The sequence below is a fragment of the Nicotiana tomentosiformis genome, chromosome 7, assembly GCF_000390325.3.
Source record: "Nicotiana tomentosiformis chromosome 7, ASM39032v3, whole genome shotgun sequence".
NCBI lineage: Eukaryota > Viridiplantae > Streptophyta > Magnoliopsida > Solanales > Solanaceae > Nicotiana > Nicotiana tomentosiformis.
Window position 1 is genome coordinate 7981698 of NC_090818.1, and position 27837 is coordinate 8009534.

A 27837-nucleotide genomic window follows, 5' to 3' on the forward strand; every position below is an offset into this window, starting at 1 on the left:
CACTGGGATGTGGAAAGATGTGGTGCAGATTACCACATGGCACTGGTCGCTGGAAGCATATCTCAAGCATATGGGGTGAATTCCAGCTCAAATCTTCAATAAAACTATGGCATGGAGCACATGTATCATTCCGGAAGGATAAGTAGTTAGGGAACCAGACTCCGAAAGAAGACTACCCAAATTTATATCTCATAGCTAGCAATCAAAACTACACAGTGGGTCAAATATGGCACAACAACTCATGGGACCTACAAACAAGGAGAAACTTCCAGGACTGGGAGCTAAATGACTATCTGGAGCTTCAATCTAAGCTAGCAGGGGTCGCTATCAAACCTTAGGAAACAGACAGACTATTATGGGATGGCCGACATGATGGGATATTCACTGTCAAGAAAGGTTATGCACATTTGTGCTCAAACAAGGAGTTGATCGACAACTGGCCATGGAAACTCATCTAAAGAACTAAACTTCCACCTAAAGTAATTGGCTTCACTTGGATAACCTTATATGAAGCATGTCTCACTCAAGATAATCTAAGTCGGAGGAACATCTACATTGTCAATAGGTGCTGCATGTGTCAGATGAAGGCAGAGAGTGTGAGGCATCTTTTTCTCCATTGTGCAATTGCAGCAGATTTGTGATGTTCTTTTCAATTTTTGGACTAGCCTGGGTCATGCCTAATAGTATTAAAGAGGCCTACGAAAACTGGTGCTCTTGGAGAGTTGGCAAATCCATCAAAAGAACTTGGCTTTTGGTCCCTGCTTCTATTTTCTGGTGTATATGGACCGAAAGGGAAAGCTTATGTTTTGATGGGATATAAACTCCAAATCATGCTCTTAGAGCTAAATGTTTATTTAACCTTTTTACTTGGCTTAATCAGGCACCTGTATCTAGTTGTGATCATTTTTTGGATTGTGTCTGCTCCTTAGTTTTAACATGGGTTTCTTTTGCTATGCATCTTCTTGATGTCTTTAATGAAATTCTCTTACTTCATCAAAAAAAAAAAAAAAACTTCTATTAACACAACCAATCAATGTTTAGGGAACCAACTTGCAGGTGGAAACTTAATGACCACGCCTTACCAGGAGGCTTGTGCCATACTTGATGAGATGGCGGAGACATCATCCGCTTGGTAATCCCGAGCAAATATGCCTCAAGAGGATCCGAATATGATTCACCTCAACAGGGAGTTGCAAGATCATGGTCAAGCCATTGCCGAGTTGACCACCACTATGAATCAACTTGCAAAAGCGCAACTTCAACAAACTCAAGCGTCGCGGCACATACATGATGTGGAAGGTATTCATGTCTTGGGTTCTGAGCAAAAGATGAAGGGTAATCAACGTCAACCTCAAGAGGAGATGTACCAGCGAGTGAATGGAGAAACGAGAGAGAAGAGATTGAAACATACCTGAGATTCTTAGAGTTGTCGGATTCTGACCGGAGAAGAAGAAGAAGTGACGGAGGAGGTGCATTTGTGCGTAGGAGTGCAAAGGTGAGAGAGAGAGGTGTGTGCGTAGGTTTTGTGCGTAGGTTTTTGAAAATAAAATGTTGTGTTTGTGTTTTGACCGTAGGATAACAAATAATATTACCTGGACCCTATTTTTACTTGTTAGTTATGTGTAGTCCCACATTGGAATGGGAGTAATATGTACTTTGATAGTTATAAATAGGACCTCTTGTATTATATTGAATATCTAATATCAATAATATATTTTCTCCTGTACTTTCTCACATGGTATCAGAGCATTAGTGAGAAAAGATCGATGTGCGTCATTCCAGCGTTAACCGGAAAGAAAAAACTTAGTCATCGTGCAATTTTTCCGGTGACCTAAGGCATGTCTACATGAAAGTCACTTTCTGTCGGTGTTGTGCTAAAACCAACACCACCACGAGGTAGATCACCCTCCGACGACCAACCCCTGAAAATTTATTTGGCAGAAAAGCTGCTACGCGCCGGCAACAACTTTTCCGGCGAAGGTTCCGGCCATTTTTTCGCGAAGCTTCTTCAGGACAGTATGCTCTCCTTACAATTCTGAGCCTACCAATCTAATTCAAATCAAATTCTGACCACTTTTATATTTTTCCGGCGTGAACAATGACTTTTCCGGCCATTTTGTTTGAAAACATTTCTTCAGGACAGCTTGCTCGCAAGGTAATTCTGAGTTTATCCATCCTGGTTCCGACAACTTTACAATTTTCCGGCGAGCTACAGTGTTTTCCGATGTGAACAGTATTTCCGTCGCAAAATAATTTTCTGTTTTCTGCTGTAAGCAGTGTTTTCCCAGCTATTTCTTCAGTTTTCCCATAGGAGTTACTTATTTCCACTATTTCAAGTTAACCCTACCACTACAAATTGTAGCGACATGGGAGCCGATACTTTGAATAGTCAGATGGTTTCTGTAGCAGATTATATTGAGTTCCTTCAGCACAAAGCATGTAAGCAGACATCTTCTAAGATAGCTTATGTTGTTCTAACAGGTAATAGCGTGACTTGTTTCTCCCAATCTTATCCTCGGAGTTTTGGGTCACTGATTCAGGTGCATCAGATCATATTTCTGGTAACAAATCTCTTTTCACTACTACTTCGTATTCTCAATCTCTTCCAAGAGTCACAATGGCCAATGGGTCTCAAACCATGGCAACTACAATAGGTCAAGCAAGCCCACTTCCTTTCTTACCTTTAGATTCAGTCCATTATGTTCCCAATAGTCCTTTTAATCTCATAGTTGTTAGTCGCTTAGCCAAATCACTTAAATGCGCTGTTTTATTTCTTGATGACCATGTTTTTATACAAGAACGCATTACGGGGCGGATTATTGGTACCGGGCGTGAATCAAACGGACTTTATTACCTTATCCTTGCTAAATCACATGGACTCACATCTTGTCTTCCTTCAACAACTTGTCCTGTTACTGATTCACCAGATTTATTACATAAACAGTTGGGACATCCCAGTTTGTCAAAACTTCAGAAAATGGTATATGGTTTATCTCACTTGTCAGCTCTAGAGTGTGAGTCATGTCAGCTCGGTAAGCATACTCTCTCCCATTTCCCTCGGCGTCTTGATAATCGAGCAGTCACCTTTTACTTTAGTCCATTCAGATATTTGGGGTCCTAGTCAGGTCAGTTCCACCTTGGGATTCCGCTACTTTGTTAGTTTCATTGATGATTATTCCATGTGCACTTGGATATTTTTGATAAAAAATTGATCTAAATTGTTTTCTATTTTCCAGACCTTCCACGCTGAAATTCAAAATCAATTTGGGATATCTATTCGCACATTTCGTAGTGATAATGCCCGAGAGTATTTGTCTTCCCCATTTCAGCAGTTTATGAAATCTCATGGGATTATTCATCAAGCATCTTGTCCATACACATCTCAACAAAATGGGGTAGCTGAAAGAAAGAATAGACATCTTATTGAAACTGCTCGTACCCTACTCACACAATCTCATGCTCTGTTGCGTTTTTGGGGGATGCAGTTCTTACATCTTGCTATCTTATTAATCGTATGGCATCTTCAGCTATCCAGAACCAAGTTCCATTCTTTGTCATGTTTCCCCACTTACCTTTGTTATCTCTTCCACCCCGTATCTTTGGAAGCACTTGTTTTGTCCATAACCTTACTCCATGAACAAATAAGTTAGCCCCTCGTGCTATTAAGTGCGTATTTCTGGGTTACTCGAGAACACAAAAGGGGTATCGATGCTACTCTCCTGACCTCCAATGGTACCTTATGTTCGCTGATGTTACCTTCTTTGGAACCCAATCATACTTTATAGGTTCAGGTTATCACTTAGATATTTCTGAGGTACTACCAGTTTCATCTTCTGGAGATACAGTCACTATCTCCCATTCATCTTCCTCTACATCTCCAGTTCCACCACCTGCAGCTCCAGTTGAAGCTCCACCACCTATAGCTCTAGTTCCTCCACATAATCCAGTTCAACCTTCTGTAACTCCACCACTCTTGACTTATCATCGTCGTCCACATCCAACATTAGGCTCAGGTGGTTCACGCCATGCATAAGATTCTGCACCTACTGCGGACTTGTCTCCTCTTAGTCAACCAATTGCACCCCGCAAAGATGTACGATCCACACTTAGGCCTAATCCCCACTATGTCGGTTTAAGTTATCATCGTCTGTCGTCCCCTCATTATGCTTTTATATCTTCTTTGTCCACTGTTTATATCCCTAAGTCTACGGGTGAGGCACTATCTCATCCAGGATGGCGACAGGCTATGATTGACGAGATGTCTGCTTTACATGCGAGTCGCACTTGGGAGCTTGTTCCTCTTCCTGCAGGTAAGTCTACTGTTGGTTGTCGTTGGGTTTATGCAGTCAAAGTCGGCCCGGATGGCCGGGTTGATCGGCTTAAGGCACGTCTTGTTGCAAAAGGATATACTCAGATTTTTGGGCTTGATTATAGTGATACTTTCTCTCCCGTGGCTAAAGTAGCATTTGTTCGTCTCTTTTTGTCCATGGTTGTTGTACGTCATTGGCCTCTTTATCAGTTAGACATTAAGAATGCTTTTCTCCACGGTGATCTTGAGGAAGAAGTTTATATGGAGCAACTACCTGGTTTTGTTGCTCAGGGGGAGTTTAATGGTTGTGTGTGCAGATTGCGCAGGTCACTATATGGTTTGAAACAGTCCCCTCGAGCTTGGTTTGGTAAGTTCAGCACAATTATTCAGGAGTTCGGCATGACTCGTAGTGAGGCTGATCACTCTGTGTTTTATCGGCATTATGCTCCTAATCTGTGTATTTATCTAGTGGTTTATGTTGATGATATTATTATTACTGACAATGATCAGGATGGTATTACTAATCTGAAGCAGCATCTCTTTTAGCACTTCCAGACTAAGGATCTGGGCATATTGAAGTATTTTTTAGGTATTGAGGTTGCTCAGTCTAGCTCAGATATTGTTATTTCACAGCAGAAGTATGCCTTAGACATTCTTGAGGAGGCTGGAATGATGGGTTGCAGAGCTATTGACTCTCCTATGGATCCGAATGCTAAGCTTCTGCCTGGACAGGGGAAGCCTCTTAGAGACCCTACGAGATATAGGAGGTTGGTTGGCAAATTGAATTACCTCACAGTGACTAAACCTGACATTTCTTTTCCGGTGAGTGTTGTAAGTCAGTTTATGGATTCCCCTGTGATAGTCACTGGGATGCAGTTGTATGCCTTAGACATTCTTGAGGAGGCTGGAATGATGGGTTGCAGACCTATTGACTCTCCTATGGATCCGAATGCTAAGCTTCTGCCTGGACAGGGGGAGCCTCTTAGAAACCCTACGAGATATAAGAGGTTGGTTGGCAAATTGAATTACCTCACAGTGACTAAACCTGACATTTCTTTTCCGGTGAGTGTTGTAAGTCAGTTTATGGATTCCCCTGTGATAGTCACTGGGATGCAGTTGTTCGCATTCTTCGGTATATAAAGTCAGCTCCAAGCAAAGGATTACTATTCGAGAATCGAGGCCACGAGCAAATTGTTGGGTACACAGATACTGATTGGGCAGGATCACCTTTTGATAGACGTTCTACGTCTGGATATTGTGTTCTAGTAGGAGGTAATTTGGTCTCGTGGAAGAGCAAGAAACAAAATGTAGTTGCTCGATCTAGCGCCGAAGCCGAATATCGGGCCATGGCTATGGCAACGTGTGAGTTAGTTTGGGTCAAGCAGTTGCTCAAGGAGTTAAAGTTCGGAGAAATCAGCAAGATGGAATTGGTGTGTGATAACCAAGCTGCTCTTCATATTGCGTCAAATCTGGTGTTCCACGAGAGGACTAAACACATTGAGATCGATTGTCACTTTGTCAGAGAAAAAATACTTTCAGGAAATATTGTTACAAAGTTTGTAAAGTCGAATGATCAACTAGCAAATATTTTTACTAAGTCTCTTACTGGTTCTCATATTAGTTACATATGTAACAAGCTCGGTACATATGATGTTTATGCACTGGCTTGAGGGGGAGTGTTAGTTATGTGTAGTCCCACATTGGAATGGGAGTAATATGTACTTTGTAGACTATAGCTATAAATATGACCTCTTGTATTATATTGAGTATTTAATATCAATAATATATTCTCCCGTGATTTCTCACATTACTTAAGTGAAGTCAAACCTGGTCAAGCACCGTAGCTAGGGTGAAGGCATCTCATGGAGCTGAAAATTTAGAAAGCTTCTGGAAATAGCTACGCACAGCAGCGTAGCTTTGTCTTAAAAAGATGTGATTGATTTTAGCAACTTCACTATTCACATTTAACATTATTCTAAAGAGTTCTCTAACTAAGTAAAACAAATTCATCTCTTGCGGGGATGGAGGTAGTGCAAGTGCACACGAACCCACTAAATTTTCTTTGGACGCAAAAAAAAAAAAAAAAAAAAAGCGCATCACAATTTGCATATTGCATTCACAGAGAATTTAGCAGCTGCTAAATAATCCATGGGATGACTTTCACACAGCTAGAGGTTCTCTCTATCACCTTCATAATTCAAAAACACATTGTGAACATTTGTGTTAGACTCGTGCATAATATTTGGATATCTGTGAAATTGATTTCTTATCATATAACTTGTGCTGTCCTAATTATTAATTTGTCAAATGAAGTCTTCCAAACTTCAATATCTCACTGAAATCTGGTCTGTGTTCATGTATTCAACACTAAGACATAAGTCCACCTTAATGTCTCATTGAAATTTGGTCTGTACTCGTGTATTTACACATTAGGACATGAGTCCACATTCTGGAACGGCTATTTGTGACAAACCCCTTCATGGATTTGTATAAACAGCCATGCCTAAAGATAAAGGAAAACTAAGAACCTTGTTACGCATATATGTTTTAGCGGACTGTTTCAAAATCAATGTCAGGCCACATCTAATACTTTCTGAAACCACAGCCTCTAGCATGAAAAAGAATTAGGATCTAGTACTAAGTCAGTCACGAGAACAAAGGAACAAGTTGAAAAGACTGCAGACAGGGAGCTCGTGATTTGTCATGATCCAAAAAGTGAGAAATTCAGATTAACATAAAGAGATGTAGAGTTGGTATCAAGGTCAGTTAAGTAGAAAAAGGACGGACGGAATGATAATTCTAACTCAACAAAAGCAGTGATGAAATTCGCTGTAATAATCTCAATAATGGAATTAGTCTCAAGTCTCATTAAAAAAGTTTAAATCCATGTTTGTACTTTTTGATAAGGAGATACATGGTTGTACTTACGTGGAATAGACAATAACTCCACCTGGGCGAACAAGCTGTACAGCCTGGTCAAACATTCGTCTCTGATATTTGGCATGACTACTCAACGAATCAATTGTCTCCTGGATATAACAAGAGAAACATTTTATGAATCAGTTGTCCTCCATATAACAACAGAAATGTCTTCTCAAACTTACTATGAAAAGGGGATAACTTTTGAGGAGTAGTGTTGAAATATGCAGGAAATAGGAATAAACTTTCTCTGATTAAAATTCGTGTAGTTGATCAGAGCCTCGTCTCCATCTCAATCCATCGGATACTTCCAGACAAGAAAGACATTTTCAATCTCATCATTAAATGGAAAATAGGATGTCTAAGAATATCTGCATGTCATTGGATTAATTAATTTTTACCTCAAGAAGGTACCACTGATTCACTTTCATAACTGAATTGCTTGACATGATGTCACCATCCCAAGAAGATAAACGGTTTGACCAGCTATTACTTTAAGAGTCAGTCATCTTTTACTAAAGGGAAGAGGGAAATTAAAAGATAGTGATCCACTTTCATAACTGAATTGCTTGACATGATGTCACCATCCCAAGAAGATAAACGGTTTGACCAGCTATTACTTTAAGAGTCAGTCATCTTTTACTAAAGGGAAGAGGGAAATTAAAAGATAGTGATCCACTTTCATAACTGAATTGCTTGACATGATGTCACCATCCCAAGAAGATAAACGGTTTGACCAGCTATTACTTTAAGAGTCAGTCATCTTTTACTAAAGGGAAGAGGGAAATTAAAAGATAGTGATCCACCCCTTAATAAAATTCATGGAAAGCATCATTTGCTTTGGGTACTTTAACCAAATCATGTTAATATAAAATAAAAGAGAGCCTACACAAAATATAATTAACAAGTTTTATTCCTTTCCTCATCTCCACAAGATCTTTTAGTTTTTTACTATCCCACTTCTTTTCATAATCTTATCCTACAGTAACACTCATTCTCAATTATTAAGCTTTTATGTTAAAGGAGGACAGCATAAGCCATTTGCTATCTATACATCATACAATAGTCCAAAACAAGACAGACAGAAAAAATAACAACCCGTCCACATTTATCTGATTATCCGCGTGCATCTCATAACCATTCCTACATAAGCAGAAAATTCTATTTCATCCAAATTCCAACAGAATAAAATGGTAGAGAAACTTTAATCATAGGAAAACGAGCAAGAATACTATGGAAATGAGACAATTCAGCAGCTGTCTTACCTCTCCAGCAAAGAGACGAGGTCTTAAACCTAATGCAGAGCAAGGAGCATCAAGGAGCACACGATCAAAGCTATTGGGAGAAAAACCTTTAGACTTTTCAACCCTCCCACCTGCAGTGTGATTTCTTCCTGGCCCATTTTTGAGTTTCCTGATACGTTTCCGCAGTTCAGCTTTGCTAGTGTACTGACCATCCTTCAGCTGCAAGTCATTGACTGAAAGATTCTTTTAGTTACTCTAGTTAATTGGAACTTTCAGTAAACATTTTTATACTGAATTTACAGATCATGAGCTTGTGAAAATGTTCTTGAATTAAGAGAATTATGAGCTAGCACTCTTCAAAGGACTAGCAAACCAGTCTGATGAATTTACACACACATGTAAATGGCACATGTAAACAATTCATACCCATCATAATTTCCTTAAATAAACTGTATACAGACATCAGCCTACTTAATTTAATTACACGTCGCTAGGCAGGCAATGGCAAGGTCAACGCACATCAATGTAGTGGAATCACTATAGTGGGGGGTTACTGTTTCACAAGACCCCAAAAAAATAAACCAGTAGGAGAGATGCCAAAACCTCTTGAACAGGCTAAAAGAAGAGACCAAAGTCATCTTTTCATACAACAAACAGAATACCACATTAACAACTCATCCCAAACCAGAAAAATAGCATGCTCAAATTGAAAGTTTTCAGAGTACTCACAATTCTTTTGAGATAGTAACTTTTCATCAGATCCATCTATATCAGTGGATAATAAATCTGATTTTTGCATGTTTTGAACATCCTCACTACAGCATGCGTTAGGCAAATTATCAGATTCAGCTCCATCACAAACAGACTTCAGTGCGTCAAGCTTATATGTAGTTATACAACTTAAACCCATTTCAGCCGCCAATTTCTGAATTCCAAGCACCTGTATCATAACACAATTAGACCAGCAAAATTTGTCCCTCTTCTATACAATCCAAAAAATGGAAAGAAGTTTGACTTTTGAACTGGACTAGTGCAAAAATTCACAGTTTGTTCTTAGTCATAGGAATCGTTTTATGTATTAACTCATGTAGTTTATTTACCAATTATGAAATGACGAGCATGCGCTTTTAACCTCAAAAGAAAGCACTAGGTGGGCCTTCCTATCAAGGCTGGAAGGTTTGTCAATAAGAGTCAAAAAGGCTAATTCTTCTACTGCCAATCATAGGACAGTGATACCTGGATTTCTCCAAGTCAAAAAAGCAGCATCTGAACAAGTGTCACTTATATAAAGCATATACCATTGTATAAATTTTCTTCAAGTAAGATATGTCACCTTACATGTCATTCTTTCTATTACTCGACATAAAATGCTACAGCATTTGAGCAAATACTTAAAATCAATATATTGATCTGACTGCAATGGTGCAAGTTCCAGCAATTTAAGGACACCTTTAACCCAGGTGACAACCTTCCATGTCAAATCTTTTTGGTTAGAATCAAGGAATCCAAAATACTATCAAATCTTTTTGGTTAGAATCAAGGAATCCAAAATACTATTAAGTTAAAATATTTGCAAATATTATAGAAAAATAATACGCTTATAATCACCTGCCAAGTTCAAAAGGTGCACCTTATTATGAGATCTGTCAACAGCAACAACCTCCCCTTTGTCCTTCATAAGGATTGCTATTGCTGTGGTTTTGCCCCCTGGAGCTGCACACAGGTCCAATACTCTCTCTCCTGGTTGAGGATCTAGGACAATTGGTTGTGGGAAGAAGAAACGTGTCATTTGGGTTGAGAAAAACACTTAACCAAGCTACTTTTGCAGAACATACGTGATAAGTTGTATTAGAATGTCAAAAGGAAAGAGAGAGAAGAAGAAACTTCTTTCATAGAAAGAAAGAGGAATACAATCTCAAGTTGTTACAAATAGATGACATAGAGCAAGGTAACTTAGCACAAAACCAGTGTTCCATTTTCCAAAAGGTAAAATATATTAGGCTATAGATTAAGACAACAGCAACAACAACAAACCCAGTGTAATCCCACAAGTAGAGCCTAGGGAGGGTAATGTGTACACAGACCTTACCCCTACCTTATGAAGATAGAGAGGTTGTTTCCGGTAGACCCTCGGCTCAAGGAATAGTGAAACTAAAGCAACAAACAATTGCAACAACAAGGTAACGGAAGCAAATGACACAACATGTGCTAATAACGAACTAGGAATAAGAAAATACAACAATAGAACTAGTATTACTGGTAAGCCTAGGAGAGACTCGCGACTATCTGTCAACCTTCAACCCTAATACTTGTGCTCCACACCTTCTTATCAAGGGTTATGTCCTCGGTAAGCTGAAGTAGTGACATGTGCTGCCTAACCACCTTACCCTATTACTTTTTAGGCCTACCCCTACCCTTCCTCAGACCCTCCATGGTCAACCTCTCACACCTCCTAACCGGGACAGCTATATCTAACCTCTTCACATGCCCGAACCATGTCAGCCTCGATTCCCGCAACTTGTTCTACACAGGGGCCATTCCCACTATGTCCCTAATCACTTCGTTCCTATTTTGTCCTTCCTGATATATCCACACATCCATCTCAACGTCCTCATTTCAACTAATTTCATCTTCTGGACATGGGACTTCTTGACGGGCCAACACACATCCCCGTACAACATAGTTGGCCTAACCACCACTCTGCATAACTTGCCCTTAAGTCTCGGTGGCACAAAATCCCAGATGCAAGCCTCCATTTCATCCACCCCGCTCCAATACGATGTGTAACATCCTCGATAATCTCCCCGTTGCCTTGTATTATAGATCCAAGGTATATAAAACTATCTCTCTTGGGGATGACTGGTGTATCAATTTTACTTCCACTTCTGCTTCATGCGTCCCATCACTGAACTATCACTCCAAGTAGGTTATATAGTTATTCTTTTTGCAGGATATCATAGGCTATAGAATATGATATCTTGCAAAAAGAATAACTTAATCATCATTTTCATGACATAATGTGCATTCACCAACAGGTGTTAACGAAAGTATATTGTGATACTTCAAGTAAATGCTCAAGAATTCTACGAGTCACTTCGTGATGATATTGAAAATTGAGGATGCAGTAATATAAACCACACTACAAGCTGGAAGAGTTTTAGCTGGGCACAAAAGACAAAACTAAATAACAAACATTCGGAAGCAAAACTTAGAGTGCATCTAAACAAGATTTCGAGCAAATGCAACCCCTTGGAGATTCAGGATTTACTCTTTGAGCCTTGGGTTTCAAAACTTGCAGCATATAAGAAGGAACAAAAACAAAAGGTCAAAATCCATGAGCTACCGTAAGAATCTCTACCGTGCATATAATATGATGATACAGAACCGTTACACAAAACAGAGAATGTCTAAGAAACTATGAACATACCTAAGGCGTGTGCAGTTATTATGCTTGGCAGGTTCTGAAGAAAAATCTCACCCTCAAGCAAATCTGAAAGCAAGATATTATAATCAAACACTGTATTCAGAACTACTAAAAGAAGTTGCTTTTCACAGACAATCCAAAAACATGAGTATAATCATGCGTATAATGTTTCCTGTTCGTTGTTTCTTTCACACACAAAATCACGGTGTCAAGAAACAATAGACAACAATGAAAAATCACTCATAGAGATGAGAAGTGTACAAAGTATTTCCTTTGTCATAAATAAAGATAGCTTTAAAGATCAGAGGAAGGACTGCTGAGGACACTGATAACAACAAAAGTTGAAGTTAATGGACTTTCCCATCCTTCTGCGCCTCTGACAGCTCTAGACTATTAAAGGATTACATTTTCATTACACCAAATGGAAGCGACAGTAGCATCTACCCAAGCTCTATCTGCAGGAAGATAGTGACTTTGCAATAGCGTCAGACTCTAACCAATTGTGCTGAAAATTTGCAAATATGGCATCCCTCTAAATAGCCTTATCTTCTTACAGTGACCAAAGCCTTTAACTTCTCCATCTAGCAATGGAAACTTTCTACTCTCCAGCGAAAGTGACCAGAAATTATTATGCACACTACTTTTCGACCACCAATGGGACCTATTCTCCCTTGTCCATTTTCAGGAAAATGAATAGGCAACTGACAATCATGGCAGACATATTTAGAGAGAGCTTTGAAGGGTCTCTAATGGCAAAATATCATTCATGTAAAATCAATCCTCGGCCTAACCACAAAATTGGTCTTAATTCCTCTTCCAAAACGCCAGCAAATTTCTCGACATTCTGAACACTACAATTTTGGAAAGGCGAAAAACTAAAGCTTCCTAAAGCAAAATTAGCAAATCACACGAAATATTGTCTTTTTCACACTTCTTGATAAAAGGATGAGATCTAATTAGTCATCACATGCATCAACAACTTTCAATACTCTTAGATTCTATGCACCAAACGAACAAACAAAAGCCATACTAGTATACTACACTTCAGATCTCACAGACATCTTACATCACGTCCGCCATTGTGAACTTGAGTGTGTTAAATTTGCTCATTCAGAACCATGGCAGACTTAAAATACCAGCCAATAGTGTAAACGTGCCGCAGTAATTCTCAACTTGGATGAGAAACGGCAAACAAAACTAATACAGTTACCCCAAAGATTAAGGCAGAGACATCATTGTCAGACTAGAATTAAGTAGCAACTTTAAAAATGCTCCACTGCAAATATTTTTAAGAACTAGATGGTAAAAACACTTATTAAGTTGAAGCAGATTCTCATCATCAAGTGGGATGACAAAAAGTTTTCCATAAAAATATATACACATAATATCCTGTAAATGATTTCCATAATACTGGAAAAGGCGAGAAATTTATACCATAAAAGGAGGGCAGTCTAAATACTCTTTCCTTCATATCCACCGCAACTCCTTCAGATACACGAAATAACCCAGCTCTTGACATCATTGCTGTTCCTTGGCCAATGTAGAAGCCATCTCTTTCAAAATAATAAGGATCTAAACAACACTGAGATTGGTCACTCTATTGGCTGGAAGGATGTCATACAACTTAGCAATAATATAAAGATACAATAGATTTATATAATGCAAAAGTTGATTGTGTGTGTGAGACAGAGAAACAACACTTCGGCAAATCAAGCAGATTTAGTATATATTTAAGAATGACCACCGCACACCTTTTTCTTAATAAGTAATAAAGAAAAAGACCATAGCAAACTTGTATCCAAAAATCAGATTAGATGAAAAAGCATCTTGGTGTTTAACCAGAAGAATGCAGGATATCCCACCATACCCATGTGATAAGGAGGATGAGTAGTACATCAGGGTGAAATGAAGCCAATGGTTCAAATTACACTGGGTTTGTTGCTGTTGTGGTTCAAACTTACTGCATAACTAGATTTTCGTTTTGCAAGAAATTCACCAAAAAAGGAGTCACATTGACCATCACATTACGGAATTTCTCGTTTATAGAGAAATAAATATCTGGATTATGTATATTAATCACATGCCATCACCCCGATAAATGAAACCTTTTCTGCATTGAAACCAACTGGCTTAACCCCAGCTCTAACTATTAGTTGAGGCAGGTGTTAGCCATATAAAATCAGAAACTTACTGATGCCCAGTCATATTTGGGCAAAAGTGAAATGGGGAAAAGCCAGAAGCAAGACCAAAATGTATTTTGCAGTTAAACACACATGTCAAGTTTATGTCAAAGAAATACTAAGTTTCTCAGCAAGCTTTCCATAGAGAAAACACACTAATTCCATTGGGGTATTCAGTGTAGAACATCAGAGAAAACGCTTGATTTAATGTGAAAAGGTGCAAAAAAAGAAGTTAGATTACCTGTTTGTGATCCTTGTAGAACAGTGCCACGTGTCATTGCAACACCCCATCCACCATCCGGAGCAGACTGTTCCAAAGCAACTGAAACTGCAACTGCATCACCTCTTTCGACATGAGCACTGCATGCCAAAACACCAGGCACATAAACCTGGGAACATGATAAGTAAAAGATAAGATTAAAGTGTTAGGGTGCAATATTTGTAATTTAACTAAAGTTGGTGCACTATTTTTTTTTATGAAGTAAGGGTGATTCATTAATAGGCATCAAGAAGATGCAAAAGGTACAGAAAGGTAGATAACTAGCTCCAATACAAAAATCCATGCTAAGAACAGGGAGCTAATTAAATCTACAAGGTGGTCTGCACTAGCTACAGGGGAAAGATAAATCCAGCTAAATAGATTAACTAAGCAAATAGTCTTGAGGGAGTAGGTTGGAGTTGAGATGCCATCAAAACACCTGATTTCTTTTTGTCCAGATACACCAAAAAATTACTGCTGGAAACATTCTCCAGATCCTCTTGATGGTTTTGTTAACTCTCCAAAAACATCAACTTTCATATGCTTGCTTTATTGTCTGAGGCATAACCCATTTCAGACCAAAAATAGAGGCGAAGAGATTCCAGATTTCACTTGCAACTGCGCAATGGAGGAAAAGATGATTGACACTTTCTGAATTTTGTTGACACATGTAACATCTATTAAAAAGTGTAATGTTACTCTTGCTTAAGTTGTCTTGAGTGAGACATACCCCCTTTAGAGCTATCCAGGTGAAGCAATTCACCTTGGCAAGCGCCTTAGTTCTCCAGATATGTTTCCAAGGCTAGTTATCTATCATACCATTCTGGGAACACAAGTGTTTGTAACCATCTTGAACTGTGTATTTGCCCCCCTTAGAGTGTTTCCATCTTAGTTTGTCTGGCTGCTGAACATCACTGATGTGGCCTTCTAAAGAGTTGAACATAGTTAGTAGGTCACTAATCTCCCAGTCCTGTAGGTTCCTTCTGAACAGGAGGCACCATGTGCCATTTTCTTTGTTCTGAGCAACAGAGGATTCCTTGTTGAGTGCAATCTGGTATAGATTGGGATATATATCCATCAGGGCATTATCTCCATGCCACTTGTCTTTCTAGAATTTAACATGATCTCCTTTCCTAACCTTGAAGGTTATATTTTGAAAGAATTCATCCCAGTGCTTGCTGAGATTCTTCCATAGGCCAACGCCATAAGGAGTGTTTATTTTCTTTGTACACCAGTGATTATGTTGCCCATACTTAGCGTCTAAGTTACTCGGACTCAGGTGCGGGTATCCGATACGGGGACGGATTCGAGTATCGGATTCGGAAAAATCTAAATTTTAAGATTCGGGAATGCGGATCCGGATATGGATACAGGTGCGGGAATTCGGCTAATAAAAAATACAGCTATAAAAATATTGTAAATTTTGAGAGATATTCTGTGAAAAACTTACATTAATATTGTACAATTCAATCTTTCATTTTCCAAGATGGACATTATTCTTTCATTATTCTAAATCTATTTTATTTTTGATTTTGAGAAATCAAATCTCAATTTTTCTCCCAAATTTGTCGATGGACTCCGGTCAAAGTGTCCGAAGTCAGTTGACCGTATTCGGGACATATCACGTCCCTGTATCCGTATCCGTCCCGTATCCGGACGGGGACGGCACCAAAATCGAAGAGTCCGCGCAACTTAGCTTAGCGTCAATGATGTTCTTCCATAGTCCAGGTTCCTTTTGCCCATATCTCCACAACCACTTCAATAACATTGCTTTGCTATGCAAATATAAATTTGTAACACCCAAGCCTCCTTGATATCTTGGCCGAATTATTTTAGACCATTTTACGAGTAGGAACTTATGTGTGGTGTTGCATCTTTCCCATAAGAATTTTCTCCTAAGTTTATCCATCTGTTTTAGGACTGAGCTTGGTATCGGGAACAATGACATGTGGTAGGTTGGGAGACTATCTAGGACACTGTTGATGAGGGTTAATCTGCCGCCCATGGAGAGGTATTGCATTTGCCATGTTGCAAGCCTTTTCTTAAACTTTTCCAGCATACCACTCAAGATTTCATTAGATTTGAACTTGGCCCCCAATGGTAGTCCTAGATATGTGGTAGGCAAGGTACCTGTGAGAAGGCACGGGAGAAAATATGTTATTGATATTGGATGATAAATACAATACAAGAGGCCCTATTTATAACTATACACTATAAGGAGATATTACTCCTCTTCCAATGTGGGACAAGACTACACTATACATATCTATAAACTAACACTCTCCCTCAAGCCGGTGCATACACATCATATGTACCGAGCTTGTTACACATGTAACTAATACGAGAACCAGTAAGAGACTTAGTGAAAATATCTGCTAGTTGATCATTCGACTTTACAAACTTTGTAACAATATCTCCTGAAAGTATTTTTTCTCTGACAAAGTGACAGTCGATCTCAATGTGTTTAGTCCTCTCATGGAACACCGGATTTGACACAATATGAAGAGCAGCTTGGTTATCACACACTAGTTCCATCTTGCTGATTTCTCCGAACTTTAACTCCTTGAGCAACTGCTTGACCCAAACTAACTCACACGTCGCCATAGCCATGGCCCGATATTCGGCTTCGGCGCTAGATCGAGCAACTACATTCTGTTTCTTGCTCTTCCACGAGACCAAATTACCTCCTACTAGAACACAATATCCAGACGTAGAACGTCTATCAAAAGGTGATCCTGCCCAATCAGCATCTGTGTACCCAACAATCTGCTCGTGACCTCGATCCACAAATAGTAATCCTTTGCCTGGAGCTGACTTTATATACCGAAGAATGCGAACAACTGCATCCCAGTGACTATCACATGGAGAATCCATAAACTGACGTACAACACTCACCGGAAAAGAAATGTCAGGTCTAGTCACTGTGAGGTAATTCAATTTGCCAACCAACCTCCTATATCTCGTAGGGTCTCTAAGAGGCTCCCCATGTCCAGGCAGAAGCTTAACATTCGGATCCATAGGAGAGTCAATAGGTCTGCAACCCATCATTCCAGTCTCCTCAAGAATGTCTAAGGCATACTTCCGCTGTGAAATAACAATACCTGAGCTAGACTGAGCGACCTCAATACCTAGAAAATACTTCAATCTGCCCAGATCCTTAGTCTGGAAGTGCTGAAAGAGATGTTCCTTCAGATTAGTAATACCATCCTGATCATTACCAGTAACAACAATATCATCAACATAAACCACTAGATAAATACACAGATTAGGAGCAGAATGCCGATAAAACACAGAGTGATCAGCCTCACTACGAGTCATGCCGAACTCCTGAATAATTGTGCTGAACTAACCAAACCAAGCTCGAGGGGACTGTTTCAAACCATATAGTGACTTGCGCAATCTGCACACACAACCATTAAACTCCCCCTGAGCAACAAAACCAGGTGGTTGCTCCATATAAACTTCTTCCTCAAGATCACCGTGGAGAAAAGCATTCTTAATGTCTAACTGATAAAGAGGCCAATGACGTACAGCAGCCATGGACAAAAAGAGACGAATAGATGCTACTTTAGCCACGGGAGAGAAAGTATCACTATAATCAAGCCCAAAAATCTGAGTATATCCTTTTGCAACAAGACGAGCCTTAAGCCGATCAATCTGGCCATCCGGGCCGACTTTGACTGCATAAATCCAACGACAACCAACAGTAGACTTACCTGCAGGAAGAGGAACAAGCTCCCAAGTGTCACTCGCATGTAAAGCAGACATCTCGTCAATCATAGCATGTCGCCATCCTGGATGAGATAGTGCCTCACATGTAGACTTAGGGATAGAAACAGTGGACAAAGAAGATATAAAAGCATAATGTGGTGACGACAAACGATGATAACTTAAACCGACATAGTGGGGATTAGGATTAAGTGTGGATCGTACACCTTTGCGGAGTGCAATTGGTTGACTAAGAGGAGACAAGTCCGCAGTAGGTGCAGAATCTGATGCGGGACGTGAATCACCTGGGCCTGATGCTGGATGTGGACGACGATGATAAGTCAAGAATGGTGGAGCTGCAGAAGGTTGAACTGGATTATGTGGAGGAACTGGAGCTATAGGTGGTGGAGCTACATCCGGAGCTGTAGGTGGTGGAACTGGAGCTATAGGTGGTAGAGCTACAACTGGAGCTATAGGTGGTGGAGCTACAACTGGAGCTGTAGGTGGTGGAGCTGGAGTGACTGAATCTCCAAAAGATGAAACTGGTAGTACCTCAGAAATATCTAAGTGATGACCTGAACCTGTGAAGTATGATTGGGTTTCAAAGAAGGTAACATCAGCGGACATAAGGTACCGCTGGAGGTCAGGAGAGTAGCATCGATACCCCTTTTGTGTTCTCGAGAAACCCAGAAATACGCACTTAAGAGCACGAGGAGCTAACTTATCTGTTCCTGGAGTAAGGTTATGGACAAAACAAGTGCTTCCAAAGATACGGGGTGGAAGAGAGAACAAAGGTAAATGGGAAAACATGACAGAGAATGGAACTTGGTTCTGGATAGCTGAAGATGGCATACGATTAATAAGATAGCAAGATGTAAGAACGGCATCCCCAAAAACGCAACGGAGCATGAGATTGTATGAGTAGGGTACGAGCAGTTTCAATAAGATGTCTATTCTTTCTTTCAGCTACCCCATTTTGTTGAGATGTGTACAGACAAGATGTTTGATGAATAATCCCATGAGATTTCATAAACTGCTGAAATGGGGAAGACAAATACTCTCGGGGATTATCACTACGAAATGTGCGAATAGAAACCCCAAATTGATTTTGAATTTCAGTGTGGAAGGTCTGGAAAATAGAAAACAGCTCATATCGATTTTTTATCAAAAATATCCAAGTGCACCTAGAATAATCATCAATGAAACTAACAAAGTAGCGGAATCCTAAGGTGGAACTGACCCGACTAGGACCCCAAATATCTGAATGGACTAAAGTAAAAGGTGACTCTGCTCGATTATCAAGACGTCGAGGGAAATGGGAGCGGGTATGCTTACCGAGCTGACATGACTCACACTCTAGAGCTGACAAGTGAGATAAACCAGATACCATTTTCTGAAGTTTTGACAAACTGGGATGTCCCAACCGTTTATGTAATAAATCTGGTGAATCAGTAACAGGACAAGTTGTAGAAGGAAGACAAGATGTGAGTCCATATGATTTAGCAAGGATAAGGTAATAAAGTCCGTTTGATTCACGCCCGGTACCAATGATCCGCCCCGTACTGCGTTCCTGTATAAAAACATGGTCATCAAGAAATAAAACAGCGCATTTAAGTGATTTGGCTAAGCGACTAACAGCTATGAGATTAAAAGGACTATTGGGAACATAAAGGACTGAATCTAAAGGTAAGGAAGGAAGTGGGCTTGCTTGACCTATTGCAGTTGCCATGGTTTGAGACCCATTGGCCATTGTGACTTTTGGAAGAGATTGAGAATACGAAATAGTAGTGAAAAGAGATTTGTTACCAGAAATATGATCTGATGCACCTGAATCAATGACCCAAAACTCAGAGGATGAAGATTGGGAGAAACAAGTCACGCTATTACCTGTTTGAACAACAGAAGCTATCTCAGAAGATGTCTGCTTACATGCTTTATAATGAAGGAACTCAATATACTCTGCTAAAGAAACCATCCGACTATTCAAAGCATCGGTTCCCATGTCGCTACAATTTGTAGTAGTAGGGTTAACTTGAAATAGTGGAAATAAGTAACTCCTGTGAGAAAACTGAAGAAATAGCTTGAAAAACACTGTTTACAGCAGGAAAACAGAATATTGTTCTGTGCCGGAACACTGTTCACGCCGGAAACACTGTAGCTCGCCGGAAAATTCCAAAGTTGTCGGAATTTGTTGTAACCAGGATGGATAGACTCGGAATTCCTTTGCGAGCAAGCTGTCCTGAAGAAATATTTTCAAAAAAATGGCCAGAAAAGTCACTGTTCACGCCGGAAAAATATAAAAGTGGCCGGAATTTGATTTGAATTAGATGGGTAGGCTCGGAATTTTGAGGAGAACACACTGTCCTGAAGAAGCTTCGCGAAAAAATGGCCGGAAAGTGGCCGGAACCCTCGCCGGAAAAGTTGTTGCCGGCGCGTGGAGGAGCGTGGCGGCTTTTCTGCCGGATAAAATTTCAGGGGTTGGTAGTCGGAGGGTGATCTACCTCGTGGTGGTGTTGGTTTTAGCACAACACCGACAGAAAGTGACTTTCACTTAGACAAGCCTTAGGTCACCGGAAAAATTACACGATGACTAAGTTCTTTCTTCCCGGTTAACGCTGGAATGACGCACAGCGATCTTTTCTCACTAATGCTCTGATACCATGTGAAAAGGCACGGGAGAAAATATGTTATTGATATTGGATGATAAATACAATACAAGAGGCCCCTATTTATAGCTATACACTACAAGGAGATATTACTCCTCTTCCAATGTGGGACAAGACTACACTATACATATCTATAAACTAACAGTACCTATGTTGCAACATCTCATGTCGGCCAACTCCCAGATGTTAGGAACATTATTCACGGGGTAGATAATGTTTTTTATCATGTTAATGTGCAGTCCAGAGAGTGCCTCGAATATCATCAGTGTTAAGTTAAGGTTCAAAACTTGTGATCTCTCGTTGCCGCAGAAGATAAGAGTATCATCTGCAAAAAGCAGGTGAGATACTATGATTGCGCTGCAAGGGTTCCTTCCCACCTGAAAACCTTGTATCCACTGTAGTTGCTTAGCCCTCTCCAACATTTTGGTGAGTCCTTCCATAGCCAAAATAAAGAGGAAAGGGGGATGGGGTCTCCTTGCCTTAGGCCTTTTTTAGGAGAGAAAAAACCAATAGGGCTCCTATTTACCAAGACAGAATATTTAACAGTTGAAATGCAAAAATTCATCCATCTTATCTATTTTCCACCAAATCCCATTTGCCTTAGTTACTTAGTATGTTCAAAAGGTAAGTTCAACTTAACTGATCAAAAGCCTTTTCAATGTCCAACTTACATAGAACACCAGGTTCCCCCCTTTCATTCTCCAGCCCAGCACTTCATTAGCAATTAAGGAGGCACCAGTGATCTGTCTGTACTTAATGAAGGCATTAAGTACAGAAACCAGAAACCAGCTTATCAACAACCTTTTTAAGCCTTTCTGCTAGGATTTTTTAGAGCAATTTGTATACGCTGCCGATTAAACTAATAGGCATGTAGTCCCTAAGCTCCATGGCACCTTTTCTTTTTGGAATTAAAGCAATAAAGGTGGCATTGCAAGACCTAACCATGTGACAATTATGGTGGAAATGGTAAAGTGCAGCCATGATGTCTGTTTTAATGATATCCCATGCTTTTTGGAAGAAAGCCATAGTGAACCCATCTGGACCATGAGCTTTGTTAGGAGCACATGATTTCAATGCTTCAAGAACCTCAGATTCTACAAAAGAGGATTCCAACCCATCATTTTCCTCCAAGCTCAGTGTAGAAATGCCTTCAAAGTCAGCATTAGGTCTCCAAGGTTCACTTTCATTGTACAGATTCTGATAAAATTCCAGAATTTCCTTCTTGATCAATGCTTTGTCCTCAATGGTTTCATCCTCTATCTTCAACCTGTCAATAATGTTGCTTCTTCTGTTGTAGTTGGTCATTCTTTGAAAGTACTTGGTATTTTTGTCCCCTTCTTTTAGCCACAAGCACCTTGACTTCTGTCTCCAAGAGGTTTCTTTAGCTATTGCAATCTGCTGCAGCTCCACCTTCAGGTTGAAAGCTTTCAATTTTTCTTCTAGGGATTGGATTCTATTCTCTGAAGTTTGGTCCAGAATTCTTAGTTCATCAAGTGCCTTGTTTCTCCTAGCCTCAATCTTTCCAAAAGTTTCCTTGTTCCAGTTGCTAATGTCTTTTTTAAGACTCTTTAGCTTCTGAATAAGGATGAAATCTAGAGTTCCCACCACACTGTATGACAACCAACAATTTTTGACCCTATCCATGAACCCCTCCGCTTGAAGCCACATATTCTCAAATTTGAAATATGATGAAGAGGCTTCCCAGTCACCATTTTCTAACAAGATTGGTTTGTGATCTGATAATACCCTTGGAAGGGCCACTTGATTTATTGATTTGAATGTTTCATTCCACTGAGGAAATCAAGAACCTGTCAATCCTTGAAGCTTGGAGAGAAGTTTCCCCTCTTGACCAAGTGTATTGAGCTCCCTACAAAAGAAGGTCAATTAGGTCTAAGTCATCAATGATTTATGAGAATGAATTCATTGCCCTGGATCTTCTTGTGCAATTCAATCTTTCACTCTCAAATATGCATACATTGAAATCCCCTGCAATCACCCACTGATCAGACCATAAACCTCTAACTCCAGCTAGTTTAATCCATAAATCCTCCCTTTCTGAATTGGTATGAGGTCCATATACCCCTGGTAAAGACCCATTTAAAATCTTCTTGAAGACTCTCAAATCTGCAGGACATTGAGAAAATGCCAGTCTGAGTATCAACACAGTTCCAATTTCTTCTGCCTCGTTGGTATAAGAATACCCCCTCTGGTACCGGATGCTTGAAGTTCAGCCCATGCAACCGATCGACTACGCCACAATTGCCTTATTAGTTTTGAGTTCCAATTCTCAATTTTAGTCTCATGTAAACACACTACATCCACTCCCCATTTTTTAATCGGAGATTTGAGTGTGCTCTTCTTCTTCTTGTCATTTAGCGCCCAAACATTCCAACTTAGGATTTTGATTCTCATTCAGGAGATGATTGGTGAAGCATGCCCCTTCCTTTCCTTGCACTGTCATTCAAACCCAGTTTAGTTTTTTAAGTTCACATTCCCCTTTGTTTTTCCCTTTTTTAGTAGCTGAATTTTTCTTCTGCTGTTGAAGTTGAAGTTGTCTTTTCTGCTCCATGCGCAGGATGACGCCACGAATTTCGTGTTCGAACCCCATAAAATTAACCCTAAATGCTTTGCATGCTTTTATCATCGCCATTTTTGTCCACTTGGAAGTTTCAACAATAGTGGGTGTATCAATCAATTGCATATTGAGGTCCTTCTTGTCATGCCATGGAAGAGGGACAAATTCGCTGAGAGAGAAGGAGGAGAAATCAGATTCTGAGTCACTAACCAATGATGGTTCCTGGACGTGATAAGGCAGCGCCAATGCTACTGGATAAGGGTTGAATTCTGCTTTGTCATCGGCATCGTAGTATACTTCTATTGCAGCTTTGACTGGAGATTTGGGTTTGAGACTCTGAAGTTCCACCAATATTGGGTCAAAGATGGGCTCCGATATAGAGTGGGGAGTTCTGCTGAGGCATGGGTCTGGAATCACCACTTTCCATTTAGAAACAATTTTGGGCTTCCTCTTTTTGGTCTTCTTAAGTGGGCCTGTGTAATCTTGGCCCAACTTGGCTTTGCCCTTATTAACTGAAGTTGGTGTTGTATTTTGGTATTAGGTCGGCCCATTAGGAGGAATAGACAATTTTGAATTAAAGCCTGTAGGGCTCACGTGCCTATCATCTGACCAGCTAGTTGAAGCGACTGGCGAGGGTTTCACAAAGCTCGATGGTCCTTCTTCAACAACTTTGTCAGCGACCATAATAGAGCTACCGATCGGCGTCGGAGCAGATTGGCTTTCCGGTATGATTTTGATCTCATATCTCCATGTACCCACGTCTAAATCCACCACTGATCTCGACTGTTGATCTGAGTTTCTTATGCAAATTCTGGCCCAAAAAAGATGGTTCCTGGATTTTGTATCTTCATCAATGCCAATGAAGCCACCACATTTTTCACCAATAAGCTTGAAGGTGTCCAGGGACCAAGCATGCAGTGGGATGCCGAAGGCTTTTATCCAGAAGTGCTCTGAATGTTTGTTTTCTCGTTCAGTTCCGGCGTTTGGCGACCACCATTCGAGCTTCAAGTGTCGACCATTCCAAAACCAGTCTCCAATCTTGATTCTGCCTGCCTCTTACTTAGAAGGGAATTCGAACAGAAAGAGGTTATGGTCCATGGGAATTACCCTGAGACCAGTTCTACCAACGAGGCATCTGCTAAGGGGATGCTGGTTGGAGTCTGCACTGTTCAGATTTTCCGTTGAGTGCCATTTTTTCCGGCCAACTCTGTATTTTTGCTGCATCAAAATACGATTTCAGTTGAGGTGTTGGTGGCTGAATGATTCTAGGGTTTCTAGCAGGTCCCAGAAATCGCAATATCTTCTCAGCAATATCTACCCATCCTTTGTTGTACCCAGCTTCTGGAATGATCATCGCCGACTTCCTGTTGCCCAGCCATGTTTCTATTCTCACGAACCTGCCATGAATATTGTAGTTTTGATATACTCTGTAGAGACGTGGATGTTGTAATCTTCCCCATCTTCTGTAATGATCCCCAGTACCCCTAGAAGCTTGCTTGAGATTCTCACATACCCACTTCAAGTTATCTTCATCAATTGTGATTTTGCAGGAAAAACGTCTACTGCGTTCAGTAATAGAAAGCCATCTGATATCATTTTCGCTAATATCTGTAACTTGAAAAGATTTGTCATCTGAAATGAAGAAAATCTTATCCCTCATAATAATGTCGCTGGAAAGAAAAGCTAAAGAGAGAAAAAGTTGAGGCCCATTTCCCAAGTCAGAGCAAAAAGGAGTCATTTTTTCCTTTTACTTCAATCGACTGAATCTCTTTTACATAACTAGTGGAATCGTTGGTTGGTGCACTCTTTACGAAAAGATTCTAGCAAATTAAAGAAGAAAGATCTTCCAATGCCATTGTTTTGGTAATTTTGCAGCCTTGCAAGGACATGTGTCTACTGTCCATATGCACCCTATAGACAGAAAACTAATACATAACATGAAGTGATATTGAAGGTCAAGATGTCACATATCCTGACAAATGAGCCTATTACATAGCTTCAGATTAAAATAGTGGATAAATGGAGAAGAAGGGTGAGTTACTTCTTGAAGTAGCAGTCAAAATTTACACCCTTGAATAAAACAGGATAAAGTAAGAAAAGAAAGAAGAGAAGAATAAAGCACTAAACAGCACTGTTCCTTCTTTAATGATGAATTTTTTTCCTTTTTCCTCGTTTTTTTTTTTTGAGTTCTTTCAATGTACTTCATGAAAATATTTCCAAAGGGAAGATTTATTTAGGCTATAATATTGTTGAAAGCATAGGCAAGTACGTTGCTGGGAAAACAGTCTAGTGTTTAACACAATAGACAGGACAAGATAATAGATAAGAACATACAACTTTCAGACACTATCATATACCAACCAAAGCATCGTGTATTTGCATGGGATGTAGCTAAGCAGCAATCTAAATAACTTAAACACATAACATATCACTTGGTAAAGTTAGAAATGCCATCTTGTTTCGGGTTTCATCCTCCCATCTACAGGTTGAAATATACTCCCTCCGTTTTAATTTAGATGATATAGTTTGACTTGACACAAAGTTTAAGGAAAAAAAGAAGATTTTTGAAACATGTGATGCTAAAAACTTAAGGGGCAAAAGCTTAGTAGGGCCATGATATTTGTGTGGTTATAAAAGCTTCTCATTAAGGGTAAAGTGGGTAGAATGAAAAGTTTAAAGTTAAGTTGTTTTTAAATATAGAAATGTGTCATTCTTTTTGGAATAGACTAATAAGTAAAGTGTCACCTAAATTGAAACAGAGGGAGTATCTACCATCCTCATTGAATCGAGAGAAAGACAATGGACTTCTCCAATTCACTAATTCCTATAGCTGACCAAGTTTATTTAAGTGCTGAAAAACTCACTCACTTGGGCACCACGAAGAACTGCCTCCGCACACTTTCGGCTGACAATTACCTCCTTAAGAGGTTTGCCTTCATTGTACCCATAATGAATAGCATGTGGTCCTGAACCTTTAACAAAAACTACATAGTCCATGCCAGGAAATTGACACTTTGAAATACTTTCGATGGCCTTAAGAGATTCTGCACTTCCAGTGCATTCTAAGGTTGCCTTACAACAATTATCTGGCTTCTGTGTAATAATAGATTCTTGAACTGCGACATCAAGCATTCCTCTTTCCTTAAAAATTTCCAAAAGCTTCTCCATAACAGCATCACTTGTCGATTTGAGCGTATTCACCCGGATGCAAGAGTAACATGATGGGCGCCTAAGAAAAGCATTCGAATTTGTATGTTAGAAGGAAACATCTACATGTAAAGCAACCATAAGTGACACTTTTCGTGCCTACAGTTAAGGCATTCAAATATCAATCACAAACAAAGAAACGTGTTGAGACAATGTTGGAAACAAGAAGAGGCCATTAAAAAAATCATAACAAACGAGGAAATACTCCGAAGCCACAATTTTTTACTTGAATAATGAATTTAATTACCAATAGGTTAATTTTTATTACTATCTTCTTTTGCTCAACCTCGTTTTTCCCTATATTGCTTTACCAGAACCTACAAACACAGAGATTGAGCTCAACTCTACTTCATCAAATCTAAAAACTACTTTCTATCAATTCAACGTAGAACTCAAGTTAATTCACAGGTTTTCTAACAGATATAACAAAAGAAAAAGTGTAAAACTGAAAGTGACAGTAGAAATAGCTTACGTGAGTGAAGTAGAAATACGAGAGAAATGTTCAGCTCCGTATGCTTTACTGAAGTATTCTTCAACCATAGGGTTCCATTTCAAAGTTGGGCTGTAACGGTAACGCGTGGATTGATCCATCTGTACGTGAATGAACACTTACACAATGTCATCATAAGCTATATATCAATGATTAGGGCAGAAAAAGAGTGTTAGTTACCTGAGAAATGGGAACGAAAAAGCTTCTACGAATGGCTTTGATGAAGTTCCTCCCTCTCTGCATTCATTCAATTTACAGGCGGAGAAGGGGGGAAAGTGCTTTCCAAACCGTTGCGATGTTTATATACGAACCCGCAACATGTGATCTCGGGTCATCTATTAAAGAACTCGGGTCATGTTCAAGCACGAGCCTACGAGGTTTATTTTGGGCATCTTTACAAAAATAGCCGACTGGATTTACTGTTTACTTTTTCTAACTGGTATACATAAATTATATACTGATTAAATTTGATTATATATGAATTACACATGAATTATACACATATTATACATCCATTATTTATATTTAGCTTAAATGGTTGGATAGACAGCTATTTAGGTTAATTTTCTTATATTTTTTAGGGAACTAATCTCTATCTCATGTTAAATATTATCAATTTTTTATATTTTGAAAAAATAAACTTTTAACAACACAAATATTCTTAAAAATTTGTTCAAATTATCCAAAAATCATATACTATGTAGTTGTTAGCATATTTATTTATATTATTATGCCGGGATGGATCTACAAATTAAATTTAGGTGCTCGAGCACCCATTAGCCTCGACACACAGTATGTATAGTTGTATAGAAAAGTTGAGAAAACGAATATAAAATATTACAAAAGCACCCATGAG

The 27837-nt window shown here is 39.5% G+C and overlaps 1 protein-coding gene across 2 annotated transcripts in view; it reads right to left on the minus strand.

The window, feature by feature from the left end:
- The window catches only part of LOC104107066 (rRNA (cytosine-C(5))-methyltransferase NOP2C), a 43351-nt gene extending 16034 nt beyond the window's left edge, over positions 1-27317 (minus strand). For both annotated transcript variants that reach the window (XM_009615766.4, XM_070181278.1), the window contains exons 1-10: positions 27162-27317; positions 26964-27082; positions 26153-26513; positions 14318-14465; positions 13331-13468; positions 11900-11962; positions 10103-10224; positions 9202-9412; positions 8494-8705; positions 7238-7338 (exon numbers count right to left, since the gene is read on the minus strand). In XM_009615766.4, coding sequence (XP_009614061.1) covers positions 7238-7338; positions 8494-8705; positions 9202-9412; positions 10103-10224; positions 11900-11962; positions 13331-13468; positions 14318-14465; positions 26153-26513; positions 26964-27082; positions 27162-27224 — 1538 coding nt within the window. In that variant the 5' untranslated portion in view covers positions 27225-27317. The remainder of the gene's footprint in view (positions 1-7237; positions 7339-8493; positions 8706-9201; positions 9413-10102; positions 10225-11899; positions 11963-13330; positions 13469-14317; positions 14466-26152; positions 26514-26963; positions 27083-27161) is intronic.
- Positions 27318-27837: the final 520 nt, after the last annotated feature.